Source organism: Ciconia boyciana, chromosome 11, assembly GCF_034638445.1.
Source record: "Ciconia boyciana chromosome 11, ASM3463844v1, whole genome shotgun sequence".
In the NCBI taxonomy this organism is placed as follows: domain Eukaryota; kingdom Metazoa; phylum Chordata; class Aves; order Ciconiiformes; family Ciconiidae; genus Ciconia; species Ciconia boyciana.
In genome coordinates this window covers 3449451-3471463 of record NC_132944.1, presented here as the reverse complement: position 1 = coordinate 3471463, position 22013 = coordinate 3449451, and the positions used below count along the sequence as shown (strand labels likewise).

The 22013-nt window shown below is 38.2% G+C and overlaps 1 protein-coding gene across 1 annotated transcript in view; it reads left to right on the top strand.

The window, feature by feature from the left end:
* The window catches only part of ATP2B2 (ATPase plasma membrane Ca2+ transporting 2), a 440022-nt gene that overhangs the window by 357073 nt on the left and 60936 nt on the right, over window positions 1-22013 (top strand). The window contains exons 12-14 of the mRNA XM_072875775.1: window positions 441-605; window positions 2864-3078; window positions 4625-4867. Of these exons, the coding sequence (XP_072731876.1) occupies window positions 441-605; window positions 2864-3078; window positions 4625-4867 (623 nt within the window). The remainder of the gene's footprint in view (window positions 1-440; window positions 606-2863; window positions 3079-4624; window positions 4868-22013) is intronic.

Sequence of the window (22013 nt, the reverse complement as noted above, 5' to 3'; positions counted from 1 at the left end):
TAGAGATGTATAGACCGTCTGTTTGCCAAAGCATTTGAGATCTGCTGTTCTAGGAAATCCTGCACTACTGATGTACTGTTGCTTGCCAAGTAATTTGCAAGACATTAAGTGATATATGTGTGTATAACACAATGTCACTGGCAGTTTAAAAAAAAAAATCAGTGGTTTTCGTGGTACTTGATGAACAGCGCATTACATATCCCCATATGTACGAGTGCACGTGGGTATGCTTGTACGCTTGTGCCCCTGCAGAGCCCCACTGGGTCTCCTGGGGGCATCTGCCTGCCATGGGAGTGAAGTGTAATTCTGTGCGTAGTTACAATCTGTGTTGCAATCAGCCCCTGCCACGGGTGTTGCTGGTTGAATTCAGTAAGTATCGACGCTAAGATAAAAAGAATGAAGAATAGTTTTGGAGTAACAGTTTTCTTCTGCGTTACTAGCCAAGCAGCAGGATGGGGCTGCTGCCATGGAGATGCAGCCACTGAAGAGTGCGGAAGGGGGAGAGGGAGATGACAAAGACAAGAAGAAATCCAACATGCACAAGAAAGAAAAATCTGTTCTTCAGGGAAAGCTGACCAAGCTGGCAGTCCAGATAGGCAAAGCAGGTATGACTGGATAACCGACCGACTAGCAGTGTGTTATACTAGCAACAAAAGGTTTTAAAACAAATTATTCTTAAAAGGGAGAGGCCTTTTTTACTGCAATGTTTAGAAATAGGTCATCATAATACTGTTCCAAGGATAGTATGTGGTATTGAAGATCTTTTATTCTTCTAAAACTCAGCTTTGACTGTCAAGAAACTGGAAGCTCTGGGCAACTTGGATTGTAATGAATATTTGAATCAAAATGAAATGTAGCTTTTCTCATAGGCATTATTCCCAAGTGCAGTAATTACATATTTAATTTCCTCTCCCCTTAGAACTTCCGAGTACGCAGTTTCAGAATCTCTAATATCATCTCAAAATATCACTCACACAGTATTTCCCTCTTATGGATTCTGAAATCATTCTGCTCTCTCTTAATATCCATGTTCCTGCCTTCTACCCAAATATGACACATCTGTTGACTCCTGTATCCAGCCCCATCTGGTCCCTACTGTTACAAGTAGCACTTCTTCTCCAACATGTCGGTAGAAAGTGAAAATCTTTCATGATGACATAATGTTCATTAGGTTCATTTTTCTAGTGGTATTAAAGAGGTGTTGATCTCTATCCAGATCCTTGACTGAGGCCCTACAACAGATTCCTAACTTCACCTCTGTTCAATCTCCTTTATCCTTCTTTACCAGTCTGATTTTTACCCCTGCCATTCCTTCTCATTCCTTTTGAAGTTCATTACACTTAGTTGATCACATAATCCCACGATGCCACTTCTGTTTCTTTGCCTGAACAGTGCATGACTCGGAATCTATGGTTAGCGTCTCTTTAATTTCATGCTTTGCCCAGTTTCATATTCCTCAAGCTTCTGTGCTTTGTTGCTAGTTGTACAACAGTATGCGTTGATACAAAAACACTTCATTTCTCATGATGATTAGTTTCTTAGATTAAGTACCTTTCTACATTGCTTTCTGATTATTACTGTCTTTGGTATTTTGGCAGGCATGTGAATATCACTTTTAAAGTAATTGTATAGGGATTTCTTACCATAATGTGGCAAGTAATATGAATTAAATTAATTAATCATTGCCTCATTTGGTTTTTCTTTGTCATTGGGCAATCTATGGGGATGTCTTGCGTTGTCATGAGTATTTGCCTGTACAATATTTTAATGGGTTTTCCTTTATCCTCTGGCATTTAGCGGTCTCCCTGTCTCATCTGTTTCCTGTCAACCTTAGCATCCTTCAGCTTACCAACGTTTTTTTTAACTTTAGTCAAGACATGAAATTCACAGTATTCCCCTTCATGATCATGAGTATGATCTCATTAGAGAGAAGTTAATTTATTTTGAAATGCAGGCTTAACTGCTTCATAGAAACCTGCCAAAGAGGAGTAATCATAGCAAGGCAAAACAGATGTTCTAATGGAGTTTTTATCTGTATACTCAAATCCAGGAACAAAATTGTGGAGGAGTGCTATCTTAGCAAAGCCTGTGTCATGGGGAGAGCATATGAAGTCCCTGGGATCTTTTGTGAATTCTGTGAAATATCTATTAGTGTCTCTTGTGCTATACTGTCAGTGTTGTACCACTTTTGAGCCTCTCCTCATAAAAATATGCACTGTTTGCATATGTCCCTTTGAAAGGGGAAACCTTGGAAACACTGGTATTTATCACATTTTCAAGAAAAACAATTAAAAACTGTTCTGTGGACGATCCTGCAGTATTGCCTCATTGTATTGAGCCAGACACATCGGTAGGGCTTTTCTAAAATATTTTATACAGCAACATAAACTAGAGGAGACTCCTTTTCTCAAGCCTCTTAAGATACGCTTATTTAAAAGAAAGATGAGTGTTTCAATATGAATAGACTAGTAATTTGTAAAAGGTGGAGGTTAAAAGGACAGATAAATGTTGTACCAGGCAAAATAATGTACTAAATTGAGAAAACTTAGCTTAAGCAACAGCGGAACTCGTGTTGAACTAGACTGACTGAGAAGTTTTAAAGGCAGCAGTTAGATGGTGCTTAAAAATTAATGTAGTATGATTCGTCTGTTCTGTAGAATCCAGTGAATGTATGGCTGTTGTAAATGTATTATAGGAATGTTTTTTCTACATTGTAAAATTTATCATTATCATTATTGGTACTGGAGAAAAATGTCATGTAGAATAAGAAAATAATTTCATATCAAATTCAAATGCAAATTTCTAACTGCACATGTTTTTAATTGTGCTTTGTTTTATAGTAATTGATTATTTCTGTTTTCAGGTTTGGTGATGTCTGCCATCACTGTAATCATTTTGGTACTATATTTTGCCATCGACACATTTGTGGTCAACAAGAAACAGTGGTTGCCTGAGTGCACTCCTGTCTATGTTCAGTATTTTGTTAAATTCTTCATTATTGGTGTTACTGTACTTGTGGTTGCTGTTCCTGAGGGACTTCCACTTGCTGTCACTATTTCTCTGGCTTATTCTGTAAAGGTAAGAAACATTAAAAATAACTGTGGGAGAAAAATGCAGTTCAGTTGAGTTTGCTAGTAAGGTATTCTTCAGGTTTTATCAGCTGTGATGAAAGTTGGCCTGTAAATTAACATACACAAAATGTTAATGACAGTGATATTTCTTTAAAGTGAAACTTTGCTTTATATTGAGAGTATTTCTGACAAAAACACAAATACAGAGGGATTCTAATACATATCTTTAAAACTACACAGTGCAGGAATATCGAACAATAGAAATACCTACTTAGTTTGCAAGGTTACCAGGAATTTATTGAGCAGAATTCACTATGAGAATAGTCCAGTAGAATAACTTTGTCTTCACATTTTCTTGTGCAACAGTACAAAGTTTTGACATGGATTTAAAGTCTTCAGGAACACTTTTCAAGGGCATCAGAGTTTCACTGGAGCTTTCATGTACTTTTCTTAAATGCAGCTGCAGTTATTTGTAGCCAGTGTAAATGATTCTATTAGGAAATTAAAGAGGATTAAAATCCTGGACTTGTGGATTACTCGTTTATCTTTCTAGATGTTTTCTCAGAGTGTTTTAGCGATTTAGTCAGGTGGGCCTTATTTAAACATTCTGGGAATCTTAGATGAAGATTTTGTAAAGTTTATTTCCCTTTAACGTGGAAACAAATGAACATACGAACATTAGGAAGGAATAGCTTGATTTACATGTAGCCAAACTTCATTATTATTAGGAAAAAAGAGCGCATCTCAAGCATGGGTTTTTGCTAATAAAGACCGTAACTGCTTTTAAAATATTCTCCTGTTCTCCATGTGTCCTTCATCCGACACATGCGTATCCATATTTGCAGTATCAAACTGCAACACAGCTTTGTGTACAAGTGGTGATACTGTGCCCTGTGAGTACAAGACAGTGTCTGAAAGTAAGGGTCAGGTGATTGGGCACAGAAATTTTTTAATATTGAAAACATATAAACAAGGATAACATATATTTCCAGGATGACTGTGCATCTTGTGAAAAATGTGCACTGTGGAATGGAGTACTCTGGTGGGGTTTTGTGGGTGTGGGGTTTTTTTGTTTAGTGGGGAGTGGTTTCGTTTGTTAGTTTATTTCTTTCTTTCTTTCCCAAAATGTATAGTCCCTCTATGTGATAGAAGACATATATAGTCCCTCTATGTGATAGAAGATAACATCCCGGCATTGTAAAGAGTATTAAAAAGAAGTCTAATATTTGCTATAAATATACTTCAAAAAAAATCCTGTTATCTTCGGCTTCTTTAGCTAATCTTTGCTGTTCTAGCTATTCCTTAAAATGTATATATACTGCAAAAAATGATGGAACTATACCGGTTTATCAAAGGCAAAATTATTTCAGGGATGGTCACCGCTTGGTTGTCTGTAACTAGGGCTTGGGTTATTGGCTCCGATTAAAGTTCTAGTTTAGTGAGCATTATGTTCTCATGAACAAGACCAAATACATGCTTTTTTGCTTTTTATAACTGATGTTAAAAATCTGTCAAAGCAAATCTTGAAGGTTTTTTATTTTGCTTTTTCTCAGAAAATGATGAAGGATAACAATCTGGTCCGCCACTTAGATGCTTGTGAAACTATGGGTAATGCTACAGCCATCTGCTCCGACAAAACAGGGACGTTAACAACCAACCGGATGACGGTCGTCCAAGCCTACGTTGGTGATGTCCACTACAAAGAGATCCCCGACCCAGATTCGGTACCTGCCAAAACCCTTGATTTGCTGGTTAATGCAATTGCTATCAACAGTGCTTATACGACAAAAATTCTGGTAAGTAGGCTTTTTCTGTCAATGGAATGAAACATAGCAGAAGGAGTTGTAATGTTTTTAAGCATTGTTAATTCCTTAAGGTCCTGTTGTTGATTATGAAGCGTTAAGTACTGCTGAGGTCCTCAAAATGAGAACAGGTGCCGTAAAATCTATGTGTTTTATGTTTTTCTTTTAAGGATAGGGATGTACTTATAAGTACAAGACCATGCTACATTTTAAAAACTCCTGCTGCTGTTAGATTGGGATGGCCCAGTTTTTGGTGCAGGTAAAATTGCTAACGTCACTCGTTTTCACTGAGACTTCATATGTGTAAAATTATCTTTGTGTGTCTAAAAACTTTCAATTAATTCTCAAACAGGACAAATTGGATTGGTTAAATCAATGAGGTTAATGATCTTTTTTCATTCTGGTTTCAATATTCAGAAGTATTTTATTCAGTCTGTAAAGGAGGGCAAAATGGAAATATCATGTTTGTTTGTGGCATTAGATTCTGCTGTACAGAGCTAATTAGAGGCTGCAAACTTTTGCAATTCCAATAGATTTGTTCTTTGAAAGGTCAAGCTTAATATTGCAGAACAAATACATTTTTTTTAGTTTATGAATTTATATATTGTCCTTTTTGTAGCTGTATGCTGAGCTGTGTAATAGTCTTGCATGCACTTCACATTTGTTTTAGAAGTAGTCTTTTAAAACACAACCACAGAAAACAATTGGTGAAATACTACTGAGTGCTGGAGCATATATGTCCTTTAATTCTTGCTAGGTCAATATCTGGATGTTAGTAACAATCAACACTTGGAAGAAGAATGTTTAGAGAAACTTGACGCAGATACGCAAAGTGTGTTTGTGGTGAAGGTGTTTTTGAAATGAATGCTCCTGAGGATTCTGTAGCCAGGGTTAGTGTCTGAAGGCAAGGCACAGCTTAGGCACCCTTCAGACAGTCATCTGTGCTGTGATGCACTCGCTCTTCTGTTCTTGCTGAAAGCTCTCTGGAAAGGGAAACGTAGGGAGAACCAGCCGCTGAGGCAGCTTGAGCTGCTTCCTGCATCAGGAGGGGACAGGGAATCACACAAAGCCTCCATCAGCTCAGGAAGATACTGTTAGGTGCCACCTTCCAGCTGAAATCAGCCAGCAATATGAGTGCGCCTCTGCTGTTGCGCTGTGCAGACAAACAGGTCTAGTCAACTGAGCTTGGCGCTCGTCCTTTTGACTTGGAGTTCAGATACCCTGGAAAAGCAGAGCTCACTCGGCTACGCACTGATTTCAGTGGTGAGCATCCGACTAGCAGCACCAGTTCCCAGCTGAATCCTGGATCTTATTCTGTCTTTGTCCTATGGTCTGTCCAGGTCAAAATCAAGCAGGTTAGCTGAAATGAAAGATGGGCTTTCCATTCTCAGGTGGTTCAGTGTAAATGCTGTGTAATAGCTCAGTGTGGATATTCTATGGCGATGGCTTTTTGGAATCTAATTTTTGCATATTTGTAAATTAGCAAGAATATTTTACTATTGCTGGGTAAATCATACTGTCACCAATCAGTATAACATTTGATTGTTGGGGAGAGGAACATACATCTTGGTTATTTTAATGTTGTTACAGCCCAAGTAAGGTGAGGTACTTCTGTAGAAAGAGAAATAGAATCAAACTCATCCTCGACACACAGGCTGGGATTAAGACAAGGTAATACAGACAAATTGGGATGAAGGATAATAGGTAGCTATATAAATTTGTGTTTGTATAACTGCTACAGTGGTAATGCTGGTCACCAGCATCAGTCCTAGCTGATGACTTTGGGAGGGCTTTGAGAGAACGTTGCCGATGTTGGCAGAATTTTCCTCATTCCTAAGAAACAACAAGGCGGAGGGCAGGCAGATTGGTTGGTAGTTAAGTCAGGTGTAACTGGCAGAGCAAGACTCAGCGTCAGCTGTGCTTCATTTGTTTTATATTTTGCTGTTCATTTTGAATGCCTGAGATCAAACACAGTAACAAAGTGTTTCTGTTCAACTTCCATATCGGTTCGCCCTCTCTGAATCTCAGAATAGTTTTAGGTTTCTGACTAAGGCATGGGAAGGCATCAGACTTTCCAGAGTGATGCATCTGTAATATTAAGTTTAATGTTCTGTCTTTCTGCTGTGGTGATAGTTTCATTTGACTGAAAAATTTCTGGTCAATAGTAGCTCTAAAATTTCACTTTGGTTCAATATAATTTTGATTTTTTTTTTCTTTACTCTGGCTTGACTTCATTGCTTCTTGTTGAAATTAGTTGTATGTGCCTATTAAAAAGAATCAGTATTTCACCACTGCAGTTCTTTTTTAGCTTTGCACAGAGATTGATTCTCTGTAAAATTGAGAAATGGGTGAAATCCTCTGGAAATCACCTTTGTCCTGCATGCATATTAGATGACTACTTGAACTTATCTGTGTAAAAGTAATGGTGATTTTTTAGCTATTATGACAGCATCATAAGATCAGACCTTGTGGTATGGACCCCACGAGAATGATAACTCCAATGTCAGAGGAGTTCATTTTAGTCATTGTTTATAACAAGCTTAAGCTAAAGTTTAAGATACAAGGTGGTGTTCCATAGCCCTCATTCATTTTAAATCGTAAATAAATAGAGTAAAAAAATACATAAGGGAGTTGTTTCCAGGATGAAGTGTACAGAATTATTTTTCTAGCTACTAATACTGAATGCATACTTGTGCACACATTCTTAGAGCGTATTTAATCAAATTGTGAATATCAGCTCAAACCCAAAGGGCATATAAGTCTTATGTCGCTACGATTGAATTTTACATATTCTATTTTTAGTTATCTAGTTATGCATATGCTGTAAATTGTGCTTTGTATGAACTTCTGTTCCGAGTGATCACATATGGGACCATAAAATTAGTCAAGATGCTCTGCTGAATGAGAAATATTCCCTCTTGCATTGTCTTTTGATTAAAGGGCAATTGAGCCATTGATAAAAATATAAAAAGAAAATAATATCACTGCTTGGGATAAAGGATTTGAATTTCCCTGAGAAATTAAACACAAATTATTCCAACTGAACAATAGCATCATTAAATATAGTTCTTTTCAATGCTTTCCAAGGATTGTTACTGGGTGAGCTGATTTTGCATTCCGTTAGCTTCAGAGCAACTTTAATGCTGCTTTTATGCTGTTTAGGTGAAGCTGTTCTCCAGAACACCTTTTTTTTCCAGTATTCATGTTTTACATAGCTTTCTCACATGGAAGTAAAAATTAGACTTCATGCATTTTTGCATATAAGCTGTAATGAGGACTGTAAAGCATCTCCTGCTCGGAAAACAAAATTTGCATTTTGGGAATACTTTGATTGTACATGGAGCACAAGTACATCGATCTTGAATATCATGGAGCAATAATGAAATAGAGACTCCAAATACCAAAACTAGTGATTTGAACTCTTCTGTTGGGCTCCTGCTTGCATGAATTCAGTTTTAATTAGAAAAGTATTTCTCCTTCTTCTAATTTCCTGAAAACTGTCAGAGGGCATAGATGACGCTTGCAGGATGGGTATAATGTGTCCTTAATAAGAAGAGATCACAATTAGTATTTCGTTGAGTGATTTTCAGCATGAGTGGAAAAGACCCAGCTGAAGCCTTTATTGTTAGGATCTAAGACAGGCATTTCATTGCGTACTTGATAGGGGCCCAGGGAGCAAAAAAGCTACTTATGCCTGTATTAGGTGAATATCTGGATCTGCATCAGGAGGACTGTTTTCAGTTCTGACGATCTGGAGTATCATTACTGCATTTGCACAGTATGTGGCACAATGTAGTGGCATCCTTTAACTGAGGATCTCAAAGGAAAAGAGGCACAGAGATCACAGAGAAGTGCAAACCATTCACTCCCTTCTACAGCTTCTGCCAGCCTAGGAAATGAAGTAATGTCTACATGTTATATGTTATGTTAGTCTACATGTTGGTAGCTGTTAGTCAAGTAACAAATGTGACCTTGTAAGACTTTTGGAACAAAAAGGCTTCTATTGGATAAAACCGAAAGGGGCGAATGAAGCAAAAAAAAAAGAATGTAGACAATTTTCTTGCAGCCAGAAGAGAAAAAGCAATGTTTCCTGTTTATTGTATGGCAGAAGAACTCCTGCATATGATGCTACAACATCTGTCTAAGGAAACAGGGGAGTTGCCAAGGTCGCTGCCAGCACCCAAATTCCCACCACATTCCTGCCACAGCCCGAGATGAGGGCCTTTGCTGTACACGCAGCCAGACCTCTCCTCGCAAGGCTGCGGAGACGGCTCTGAGGGCCCCCCGTTACCCCGGCAGGGGGGAAGAGGGATTCCCCACCAGCTTCCCTGAGAGGAGTTTATTCTGGGGGAGAGCGGTGGTCACCCTCCGTGGGAGAATGACGCTGAGGACGCAGGCCGCTGCAGGCGTGCATGGCGCACAGCAGCAGGATGGGCTGCCACATCGACTCGGCCATTAAGATTGATGAGGAGAGAAAGGAAGGTGTTAGTTCACCTTCTTGCTTTGTGTAATTACTTTTTCCTGAATATAAAATGCAAGATCTTATTTTAATAAGTGGAACAAAATTTCTACCTTCTTTATACTGAAAGCAGGTCAAGAGATTTGGGCACAGAATTTTGTTGTTATGAATACATAGTTCTTTTGACTGATTGATGCAGAATACTGGAATGAATGCACTTCATACTTGCTGGGAGGAAAGGGGTGGGGGGAGGCTGGCAGAGCAGGGAGGTAACCTGTAATAGATGAGAACCATAAGAAGAAATTACATTCCACAGAAGCGAAATGGTAAAAGTAATAGAAAACAAGATTTTAGCACAACAGCTGCTTTGCAGGAATAGACTAAAATCTACTGTGGGTATTGAGAACATGGATGTAGTAGCCAGGTGAAGGGTTCTTTTTGTTTGTGAGAAATATATTTGCATCCAGAAGAAGTACAGCTCTCTGGGTCGCTGGGAGACATAGTGTTCCTGTCAGAAATGGTCTTTAAAAAGGTGTCCAAAGTACAAAATACACTTCTCTCTTACAGATTTTTTTTTTTTTTAAATAAAATTTACAGACTGGATTTCATGTATCAAATACTTGAATTAATCTTGTCTAATTTTTTATTTTTTAATTGGATGAAAAATTGTCTCAAGAATAATATCTATATACACACACATATTATTTAGCCATCAGAAATTTACTGTAATTCCCTTTTACCTTTCATAATTTCATAACTTTCAAAATAGTAAGGCCTTCTTGAAAACAGCTTTAAAGTTGTTTGGGGGAATATGGATACTTGCAAGGTTCCTACTGAATAATTTGAAAAGTTGAGAAGTAGTAGGTTGGTTTATGGATTTTTCCGTATATTTCCCCACATTAATGTATAAAGTTATCAGTGATGGAAAAGAGGATTGAAATGTCATATCTTTTTAACAGTAGTTGCTTCCAGCTCTCTCATTCTTGTCTGACAGGGCATAGAGCTTTTCTTTTATCTCTCTATATGTATGTGTCTGTGTATTTATGTGAAGTCTTGTTTTCAAAATGGAATGGACGAAGGAAACCCTAACTGTTTAGGAAAGATTGTTTATGTCATTTCTTACACAAAGCTCAAAACCCAGTAGATCAGATTATGCCATACCTATCAACAGAAAATCATCAGAATTTGTATTTCCTGAGGCAACAGCAAAAGAGCCTGTACTTTATTGTAGCTGTCTGCCAACGGCAGTCATACTACATGAAACTGCTATTGGATGTCACTAGAATTCTCTTCTTTATTCGAAGAACAACCATGAGAAGATAGCTTTTATCCTCCAAACTACATTTTTAGTTATTTTGGTATTTGAAATTGGAAAGAGATTTTTACTCTCAGGTACAGTTTTCTTAAAGCCTATTCTCAAGCTCTTTGCTTCTTGTGTTAAAATACAGATAAAGTTACCATTTGTTTTTACTGTACATGAAGGTTTTATTTTATCCAGATAAGTTCACCCATTGCTGCTAACAACGTTCTAAGTTAAAAGAGATGCTTTAAAAAACCCCAACAACCCCCAACAAAAACACATACGCAAAAAATGAGGACAGAAATGGGGACAGAAGTGGTAAAAAAATTAACAAGGATAGATTGAGGAAAGCTTTCATTTATGATAACATTAAATGACAACCCGAGTAAATGGCCTGGCCTAAATTCTGTTTTATTCCTTCTGTAGTTCCCTGCCATTAACGTTAAGCTGCAAATACAACTGGCAGCTCCAGTTGTTGACTTGAAATCTGTGAAAAGATCAGCCCTTTGCCAGGCACCGCCCGGCTGTCAGTCAGGCTGCCTGGGCTGCAGGGAAGCAGGCCAGCTGTGGGGAAGAAGGGTGAGAACTCCAGAAAGCAGAACGTCGCGATGAGGGCACACTGAGGGGGGGGGAAGTAAAACTGGAATGTAAGGAAGAAAGATGGCTTTCTTCCGCCAGGCGATGCTCAAAAATAAATTCCACGTTTAGGTAATGTGTCAAGATTTCAGTAACTTGTGTTTTAAGGTTGAGAAGGATGGGGAGGAGGAGGAGTGCTGTTTAATAGCCATTGCATGTAAGGATAGATCTGTGGAAGGTTTTATCCTTACATGATAATCCTGGAAATCAGTAAACAGTGAGAAACGTATCTGGGATGAATTTTTGTAACTTAGCCCATGTAACGGCACTGGACTGGCTTGTTGTCCGTGTCATCTGGCTTTGGATGAGGGAGGCAAGAGGAAGGAGCAACAGGCTTGAATCATCTTCCTGCCCTGTCACTGTGGCATACATTCGGAATGGCAAAATCCTCTTCTTCTGCTGTATTTAAAGCCATCCAGAAGACGTCACAGAAAAATGTACTGAGAGGAGAATCCTCAGCTGGCAGATTGATGAATTCAAAGATACTATTTTTTTCACGGTCTGAAAAAGAACAAGTGGATTTGTATGAACTCGCGAAGCTCTGCTCCAGGTTTTACAGTTTGTGTTCTGCAATCTTAGGGGTACGATAAGTTACTAAATATACGATAGGAGAAACACAGAGGAAAATCTGCTTTGCAAAAAATCCATGTATGATTTTCAGGGTGGCATCTTCCAACTCAGTAGGGTTGGATTTAGGTCAGTCAGGCACTCTTAGGAGTCAAGTAACTTGAGGATAGTACTGTATGTCTTTTATTGGCTGCTTTCAGCATGTTAGTTTGGTAATGGAAATTTGTGAAAATTGTATACGCTCTTGTTTTTGAAGTGCTCAGATGATGGTGTTAAAATATTGTCTGTAGCATTTCTGAGTCTTCAGCTAAATGGTGCATTTGATCCATGTAAAATTAAAAATTTATTTGATTTGATTGAAACTTGATTGAACCGATTTCTAAAAATCTGTATATTTTGTAAGAGCTTTTACTTCATAGGCAAATTTATTACCATTATAGGTAAATTTATATCTTTATCTCAATTTCCCTATTTTGTTCCCAGAGTGTTATATGACTGTATAATGTAGATATACATTATAGATGGGACCAGACAATGCAGGCCAAAGTATCTTTCTATATATAAGCAAGACAATCATCACCAAAAAAATTCCCAACAATATTTTCTTTAAAACTTGTTCATAAAGTCCTTGGTAAGCCTTTTCTCAGAATAAGCTAGGCAGGAAAAAACCAACCTATAGTGTGCATATTATTTACTGTGTAAATAATAATAATTAGAGATAATAGATCATGTAGTTAATTGTCTCTGCTTCTAGGAATGGTAATTAGCAGAGAGCAATGATCTTCACACATCACTTGCCGTTGCAGTTTTATATAATAAGAGGTACAAATACAGCTTTTCTCACTAAATGAGCTATGGAGTTAATAATGGAAATAACTGTGTTTAGAAAAGACTACTTGAATGTGTAAAGCATAGGCCATGTTGTTATCCCAGTCACGCGCTTTCTGCTATCGGGATACAGGGGCTTTGTCTTGCTAGCAAAAAGCTTTTTTTTAATAAAGTCTTCGTTTTTGAGAGTTGTGTGTGAGGGCTAGAATGGAATCAGCTGCCCAGAAAGCTTCTCGGCAGTTGTCTGCGGGATGGATTTCCCTAAGCAAAGAGGGATTAGGAGCAGAGATCGGAGCAGGGCCATCCTGTAAATCTGCCATTGACATTGTTATACTCTCTGGAATGTTGCATATTTTCATTAGTGGCCAGGTTGTCAGAGGCAAGGCAGGTTTCCCCACAATATGGCAGAAATGTTACAGGTAGAGAAGGTGAGATGAACGTGCTCAGATAGAGCTAGTACTTTCACTGAAGTTCTCATTATACAGTAAGCTGTAATTGTAAATGAACTTGGCAATAGGAGGACTGCAGCTCCTAGCAACTCTTTTCCTTAATTCCTGCTCTCCTTTTCCATCAAAGAAAGGGGTGATGGTCCTGCCTCAGCACCACATGGACGTGGGAAGAGAAGATGAATAAATAGAATAATCCTGCACTGTAGAACGTAGCATGACAAATTATTCCCATACTAGCTAAAAGTTTATGATCAAGTTACATTATATTTCTTTATTTTCTTTCTTCATGTGACAGAAAACAAGGGAATAATAACCTCCTTCATACTGGCCTTCTTTTGCCTTCACAGTTTGGTAATTGCAGATTCTGTTTATTCCTGCTGGAATAAATAATCACTGCAAGATTATAAACAGGACTGACAGTCACTTGGAAGCTTTTTGTTACCATAATATCATTTACCACATTAGCCTTTTTTTTTCCCTGCTTGCTTGTATAAAAATGAGTAAATTAGATTTTTAACTTGCTATGATGCAACAACTCTTTTTCCTATTATCTTGCATAGGATTTTCTTCTATGTTATTTATCCTACTTTCATGTTTTTATTTTCCACTCATCTTGTAATGGCATAAGATGATTCACTCATAGGGATAACTGCCAACTGTTTCCAAATACGCCTGTTGATGAATGCAGGCTTTAAAAGTCAACGTTTCCTGCAAGGTATTCCAAAGTGTTTTCATCTAGATATATAAATATTGCTTATTGTTGTCTGATCATTTTTAGGACCAGTTTTGGGGGTTTTTGTTAATAAAATGTGTTGGCACAATGCATGATTTTAATACGTACTTCTTTTCATGCCTATGATACCCCACTGAGATAAAGGCATCACACTTTGGGGCTGATTGATATGCTGGTTAGAATTTAGTGTTAACACTTTGTAGGGGATATTATCAGGGAGCATGTTTTCCTGATGGGAGCTTTTGTTTTTACATGAGTGGGTGTAAACCACTTACTTCAGGCACATCTGTTTTACTGTAGGTTTTCTTTGTGTTCTCCATCATCAGGAACAGGAAGATAATAATTTCAAATGCGATAATTTAATACCAATTTTATAGAAAATGGTAGTGGTTTTATAATCAAAGAAAGATACACAAATAGGCTTATTAGAAAACAATGCGGTGGGTGAATCACCTTATAATGAAATATGACAATTTTCTTTCAGATATGTTACATGAATATATACTATATATTATATAGTTTTAGTAAGTTTTCTTTTTACCCTCAGAACTCCAATGTGGTTTATTCCTCTGGGGAAAAAAAAAAAAGAACTAACCCAAAAACCCCTCAACTGGTACGATGCCTGAAACACAACAGATCAGCAATAAAGTATATGACAGAAAACATCTTGCTAATTTCAGAGCAATAAATGTGCAGGACTTACTTTACAGACTTGAGAAAGACTTCAAATTGACTTGGCACTGCTGTTCTTTGTGAATGAAATTGTACTTAAGATTTATTATATTTCTGTTAATGTAAGCAAAATATTATTTTTCTTTTCTTTTGAGTCACAGCTAGTCCTAGAAAGTTGGTATTAAATATCCAGTAAGTAAAAAACTGGATATTTAATATGCTTCAAATTCTAGTTCCTGCTTTCTTCTGCAGGTAGACCCCACTAGTGATTTTTCTTTCAAGTTTCCAGTTTTCTCTTCTTGTATGTGAAGCTCTTGGCTCCTCTGCATTCCAATCAGTCATATTTTTGTGTTATTTACAAGTGAGTGTGGGAAGGTGTCCAAAAATGATGGCCTTTCTGCTTTTAGAGATGGCGCCAGATAAGCCGGAAAAATCTCTAGGATGGATGGGATTCTGAAGAATTGTAACCACAGATTCGGAGCAAACTGCAAGGGGCGCTGACTTCTCAAAGGCATATGACTTTGATGGATCTGATTTCTCAGGGGCATATGACTTTGAGGGACAGAAGGCAGAAGGCATCTGTCACATAAAATCCTTTCCCAGCTGGAGTCTAGCAGAGGAAACGGAAGGTTTTCAAAGGAAAGGTTGCTAGAGTATTTTAACGTAATCAAAACTATACTGTTCCTTAGCATCATTGAAGAAATGACAGACCTTGCATGGAAAAATTAAGCTTCTAGAAGGAAGCTTTAAAAATTTTGGGCAACTTTCGTAAGTACTATTACAAACCTGTCTCGTGTAAGTGCAAACACACACAGCAAAAGAGTATGGCTGGCTACTGGCAAGTCTTTATGGAGGCGCTGGCACATCTCATCCATCTGAAATTACGAATGGGTGTTGGGCAGTAGATGTAGCTCATCGTTCATCATACTGAATGAAAGTCTTGAGCACGTTAGAACGTGGCACTGCGTATTTCTTACGCCGTTGTTAGTTTTCTGTGGTTTCTACTTATTCAAGTGAGCAGAGAATTAAGTTACCTTACTCTTGCCTTCACTCCAAAGGAGAAGGGTTGACAGTGCTCAATGCTGGTTTGCTAGAGGCTATTTGGAAGAGGTGAGAGACAAGTTTTTCGGGGAGAATTTTCCTATAAAGGAGGACAGGGTGTTCAGCCTCTCCATCATTCCTGTCCCATTTCCTTCTGAATGAATAATCAGATAAAAATTGGCTGCAGTCTCACAGTCTGCTATTCTGCCCAGCAAAGGCGTCATTCTTAGTATGCTGACAAGGAGAGGGACTGGCCAGAGGACTGAATTTATAATGCATCTCAAACATTACCCCACCAATCAGGCAAAAAAAGTCCCTCTGAGAAAATATCAGAGAAGCATTGCTCTAACATATTATCTGCACTTCAGCTCATGCTTTTGCCTCCCAAAAAGCCAACCCCTAACCAACCAAAACCAATTTAAAAAGAATTTCAGCTGATACATGCTAGTATAGATTTAAAGAGGAGTATGTTTCATATGGTAAGTGAAAGAGCTGCTGTTAGTGTTTTTAGACTCATTTAGAAAGGGATGCTTGAAGAACCCTTTCCCTTACTCTGGAAATGAGTACTATTAACAGAGAAGATCTATAATTATGATGGGCTATAATCAGTAGCTTAAGTCAAGTGAAAAAAACTTCCTTTTACGTTTCATGTGGCTAGATTTGCTTTGCACTTACTAAATTTAGCTCCTTAAACTATACAAATTGTTTGTAATCGTGCTGCAACCAGAAAGGCAGTGAGTATTAAAACTGATTTTTGCTTTGGTTTGGTCTTTCTGGAAATTTCATTTTCCTATCTGAGATATAATTAGTAGAAAAGCAGAAAATCCAAAGTATTGATAAGTTTTGTGCAAATGAAGACTGTCTGTACAGATCAGCTACCTGTAAATACTGTTTCTTTTGTTGAAATTCAGGATTTTGATGTGCATATGTATTTTCTGTTATTTAATGGGATGATAAAATTCTTGCACAGTATGTTCATTATCACAGTATATATTTTTCAGATAGTGGCACTGTTTTTTGGGGTTTTGGTTTTTTTGTCCAATTATTAGTCTAAAATGATGATTTAATGTCTACAGTGCACTACAAAATTTGCAGTTCTAATTAGTAAAAAGAGTAGAGAAGGTTATGCAAATTAAATGAGTTGGTATCTTCAGGTAACATGGAATAGATGGTGTGCGTTTCACAACTTTGTGGCTGAAATTCATGCACAATGGCTAGTAGAAAGCATGCATGAGAAGCACTTCAGACTACTCATGGAGGTGTTTTTAAAAAATGTGATTAATTTTGAGTGAGACTTAACTAGTTAATTAAAAGTGAGGAAGATTATGTAACTGGAATTTTGATGATGACGTGTTCAGAAACATTGAATAAGGTTTTCATAGGCAACCTTGGTGAGAAAAAGTCTTGAAATGCTAGGGAGAAAACTGTTGATAGATTACTATAGCACGTATTAGAGTGATTCAAAGGACATTTTCCAAATGTACAATTGCTTGTTAGATCACTGCTATAACTAACGAAAATGTATCTCTCTTTCCTCAAATCTAAAAGATGAGGTTTCAGTCCTAAAACGGACGCATGAATGCTTTTAATGCTGGCAAAAACATGTAGATCCCTAATATTGGTTCTAATTTGGAAATATACTTTTTAAACTGCAGATGTTGCCTTGAAATTGAATTTTCACTACCTGATCAGCTCAGCATTATGCAGTTTGTCTCCTGTCTCTGTTTTCTGTGTCTGCAACACTCATGAAGCCAGTCTAATATTGGCATGCAGTAAAACCTCAGTTTAACAGATCTAAAACAAGGTAGCAGATGTTTGGGTTGTCATTATGGAGGTACCAATTACAATTCTGCAATTAAGGGGAATTTCTCTTTTGCACTTAAAGAAAAATGTTCAGCTCATTTGTCTTTCATGAAAATATAGCCAGCTTTTACCACATATATGGAACAAATTATTAGAAAGTTATAAAATCTGTTAATCTGTCCTTAATTTTAATCAATTTGGTTTAGAAATGGCACATTTGTCACTCTGGTCTGTGTTCTAACGATATCGATAATAGGGGAGAAACATGCTCTTGCTTCTTTCTTTATAGCTAGCTTTAACTGAAACCTTGTACTTAGACTATATTTAAAGTAATTGGTTGTTAATTAAAGTAAGTTAATAACAATTGCTGTGTCTAATTATTTTGATTATATAGGTTACTTGTCAACAGTTCTTGTTGCACTTAAACAAAGCTGGAATGGCACTAGTATAAATCTAACAATTGCCAGTTCCCTGTGAATGGGACTGTACAAAAGGAACAAGAGTGGAGATTTTTAGTGTCCACATTTGGAAATGGAATACATAATTTTCAAAATTTGAGAGCCAAACTGACATTAAATGATATGTTATAATGGAACATATGAGTGGTTTTGATCAATAACAATAGGAAAGCCCCACATACAGACGAATAACATCTTATAGTATAATAAATATACCAAGACTCTTCTGGGGAAAATGTGGAGAAAAATCTGTGTCTGTAAAATTCAGTTTAATCTAATCTGGAAACACTAAGGCTGGAGTATTCTAATCATAAGTATGATTAATCAGTAGTGTCATAACAAGGCAGGGTTCATTCTTTGCAGTGTAATGTGATGTATCAACGTACCTCTGTTTAAATTCAGCCGTGAATTGTTGTCATTTGGAATTCAGAGACTTCTAGAAATTATTTTTATTTTTTAAATTAAAAGACATCAAACCTTCTATTTTAATTATTTTAATGTTGAAATGTAGACTACTTATTACAAAAGGAAAAGTTCAAATTAGAGAACCAAAATGGATTGGGAGATTAAAAGGAATAACTCATGTGGCACATCTTTTGATTACGGAGTCGCTAATGAACTGTAATGTATAAATATAGCATACATGTCAATGTTTGGTTCCTTAGAACACGTATTGTTCAGTTACATGTGCAGGACTTTATGAAAAGGTATTATTAATTTTAAAAAGTTATCAGTTAATGTTTTCATAATTTAAAATCAGAAATCCTTGCTCTGGGCCCAATTAAATTAATTATGTAGATAAATGTAGTTCAATTTAGCTTTGTTAACTACCTCAAATATTGCTTCTACTATCGCTATCCCACTTCTTCTCTGGTTGTGAAGCTGAAGGAAATAGCAATTTTTGTTCTAATTAGTTCTAACAAGTTCTTTATATCTAGCAGTAATATTCTCATATAAATAGTGCAAATTGCTCGTGTCAACATTTTGCATGTCTGAAAATTTATGCACAGACAATATAAATGTTTTGTCTGTGTTTTTAACTTGCATCCTCTGTTCTTGAGAGTGAATTGTAAAACTGATGAAGCATGGACTAGAAAAGTGGACAGTGAGGGAGACTGAAACCTGGCTGAACGGCTGCTCTCCGGGGGTTGTGACAACAAAGCCCAGCTGGAAGCCGATCACTAATGGTGTGTCCCAGTGATCGATAAGGGGGGCCAATACTGTTTCACGTCATTAATGATCTGGATGATGGGGCTGAGTGCCTGACAAGCAAGTTGAAGGTTGCGAAAACTGGGACTGTTCAGCGTGGAGAAGAGAAGGCTCAGGGGGACCTTATCAATGTGTGTAAATACCTGATGGGAGGGAGTAAAGAAGATGGAGCCAGACTCTTCTCAGTGGTGCCCCGTGAAAGGCCAAAAGGCAGTGAGAGCAAACTGAAACACAGGAAATTCCATTTAAACAGAAGAAAACACATTTTACTGTGAGGGTGGTCAAGCATGGGCACAGGTTGCCTAGAGAGGTTGTGGAGTCTCCCTCCCTGGAGGTATTCAGAACCCACCTGGACACAGCCCTGAGCAACCTGCTGTAGCTGGACCTGCTTCGGCAGGGGCACTGGGCTTAGGTGGCCTTCCAAAAGGAGGAGGCTGGTGCCTGCCAGCCTCAACTAGTCGGTAATTCTCTGAAAAACGAATACAGGATTGACATATCCATCTTTTACCCTTAACTAGTGAGACGAAGAAACAATTTTCATGTTTGCAGTAGTATTTTTTGGCCTTATCCTTCTATTATTCAAATGAATCAAAGGTAAATTTGTCCTTCAAACTAAAAGGGTAATTTAATTATTTGCTGTTAAAATTAAGGGCAAAGTATAAGCTCACTTTGAATGTAAAAATAGGTAACAGAGTCAATGAGAGAGGGAGTAGAGACTGTCACACCAGCGTTTCAGTCTGTTCTTCATGCATGATTTCATCTTCTTTCATAATCACTCTTGGGGGAATTTATGGATAGTATCATTTTTTTCCTTGTTCCTGTTACGTGAGCTGAAACAAGCATGAGTCCACGTTCACTGAGCCACATCACTGCTGCTCTCTTAACTTCGCCATGTTGATAGGAAATGTCACACTGATACATTACATAATTACAGCTGGCCCCTTTTTATATGATTATTGCCTTGCTATTATTTGAGACAACAAGAGATGTTGAAATACGCTGTTTTTATATCATGTTATATCTGAATAAACTTGTATCCATCTCAAGTGCTAGCAATGAGAATTACATGGTACCACAGCATTGCATTAATAAATAGATTGTTGCGTCATTTTCAGGTCTGTCTTCAGATAATAGAACAAAATATTAAATAATTAGCCTCCTAAAAATTAAATAATGACCCTGCATCAGAGCTAATCTGATGCAGGAAGCCTGGATTTGAATATCCTCCAACTGTTGTGGTAGATCTAATGATGCCAGTTGTACCTAAATAATTCCATCGTTCTGGCTACTACACAAATACTTTCTTACACCCTATACAGTAATGAGTCAAAAATTGCTGTTACCAATTTCCTAGGCAGTTTGAGCAGATCTGATAGTTAAAAGATTGTTAAATAACAAGATAGGGGCCTGTGCTGGGGAGCAGTGCCAAATGACACTGCTGTCACTCGTCTGAGGAGCCTGCTTCGTGTTGGCCAAAGGGTGCAGCCCGTGTCTGATCAGTGATAGAGAAGTCTGTTCTGCTTCTTCAGTTCTTCAGAAGAACTGCTTCTCCATGGCTACACATTTCTTGCTGAGGCAGCATCACTGAGCTCAGCAGGCTGTCTTGGTCAATCCGTAACCATGAGAGATATGGAGGTTATCTTACAGCTTTAACAATTTGAACTGCCAGCAAGTTGGGGTCCTGACGTAGGCTTGACGTGCAATATAAATGTACTTTGAGACTACAATTTTACTGTAGCATAGAGCTCTAAATGATGTGAGACAGCTACCTGCATTCAACATGTGGTAATTAAGGGGTTGTACGGTAGCTGGTTCAGTGGCAAGGCAGCCTCACTAGCCACTAGTATTAGGTCATAACTTACAAATGTATAACTTTCCTATTAAACAATGTTGTTGTTTACATTTCTGATTTTAGTCTTCAGATTTTATATCTCTTGTGAGTGCTGAAACATGTTTCAAGTGCCTTCGTTTTACATTGTCTAGATCTGGGATGCGTATCAGGCTGGCTAACAAATCAGTGCCTGTCAGTCAGGATTTGGAATGAGTTGCCTTGATTTTGATAGGCTTATGATGGTGGCTGCTGGTGCATAGAGTAAATAGTGAGAACTTGAGGTGACTTATCTGGTGCACATTTTCCCAAGAAATGGAGTTGCCGTGGTGTCGTGGTTTAACCCCAGCCGGCAGCTCAGCCCCACCAAGCCGCTCGCTCACTCCCCCCCAGTGGGGTGGGGGAGAGAATCAGAAGAGTAAAAGTGAGAAAACTCGGGGCTTGAGATAAAGACAGTTTAAGAGGTAAAGCAAAAGCCACGCATGGAGGCAAAGCAAAACAAGGAATTCATTCACTCCTTGCCACGGGCAGGCAGGTGTTCAGCCATCTCCAGGAAAGCAGGGCTCCATCACGCGTAACGGTGACTTGGGAAGACGAACGCCATCACTCCGAACATCCCTCCCTTCCTCCTTCTTCCCCCAGCTCTATATGCTGGGCATGACGCCATACGGTGTGGGATGTCCCTTTGGGCAGTTGGGGTCAGCTGTCCCAGCCGTGTCCCCTCCCAGCTCCTTGTGCCCCCCAGCCCACTTGCGGGTGGGGTGGGGTGGGAGGCAGAAAAGGCCTTGGCTCTGTGTGAGCACTGCTCAGCAGGAACTGAAACAACCCTGTGTGATCAACATTATTCTCATCCTCAATCCAAAACACAGCACTATACCAGCTGCTAGAAAGAAAACTAACTCTGTCCCAGGTGAAACCAGCACATGTGGGTATTAGGGTTTTGTGGATGGTGGGAAGCAAAAGGATTTACCTGTTGTATCCCTTTTTCCAGTCTTTTCAGAATAGAAATATGAGACACACATCAAATCAGGGCAGCTATGGTGAAATTTCAGATATTTATTTATTTATGTGATTCCTTTATTATTTCCCTCTCTACATACCCCTTTGTTTTCGTCCTGTTCTGTGCTAGGGAATACTGCTGATGTGCTTGATTACCA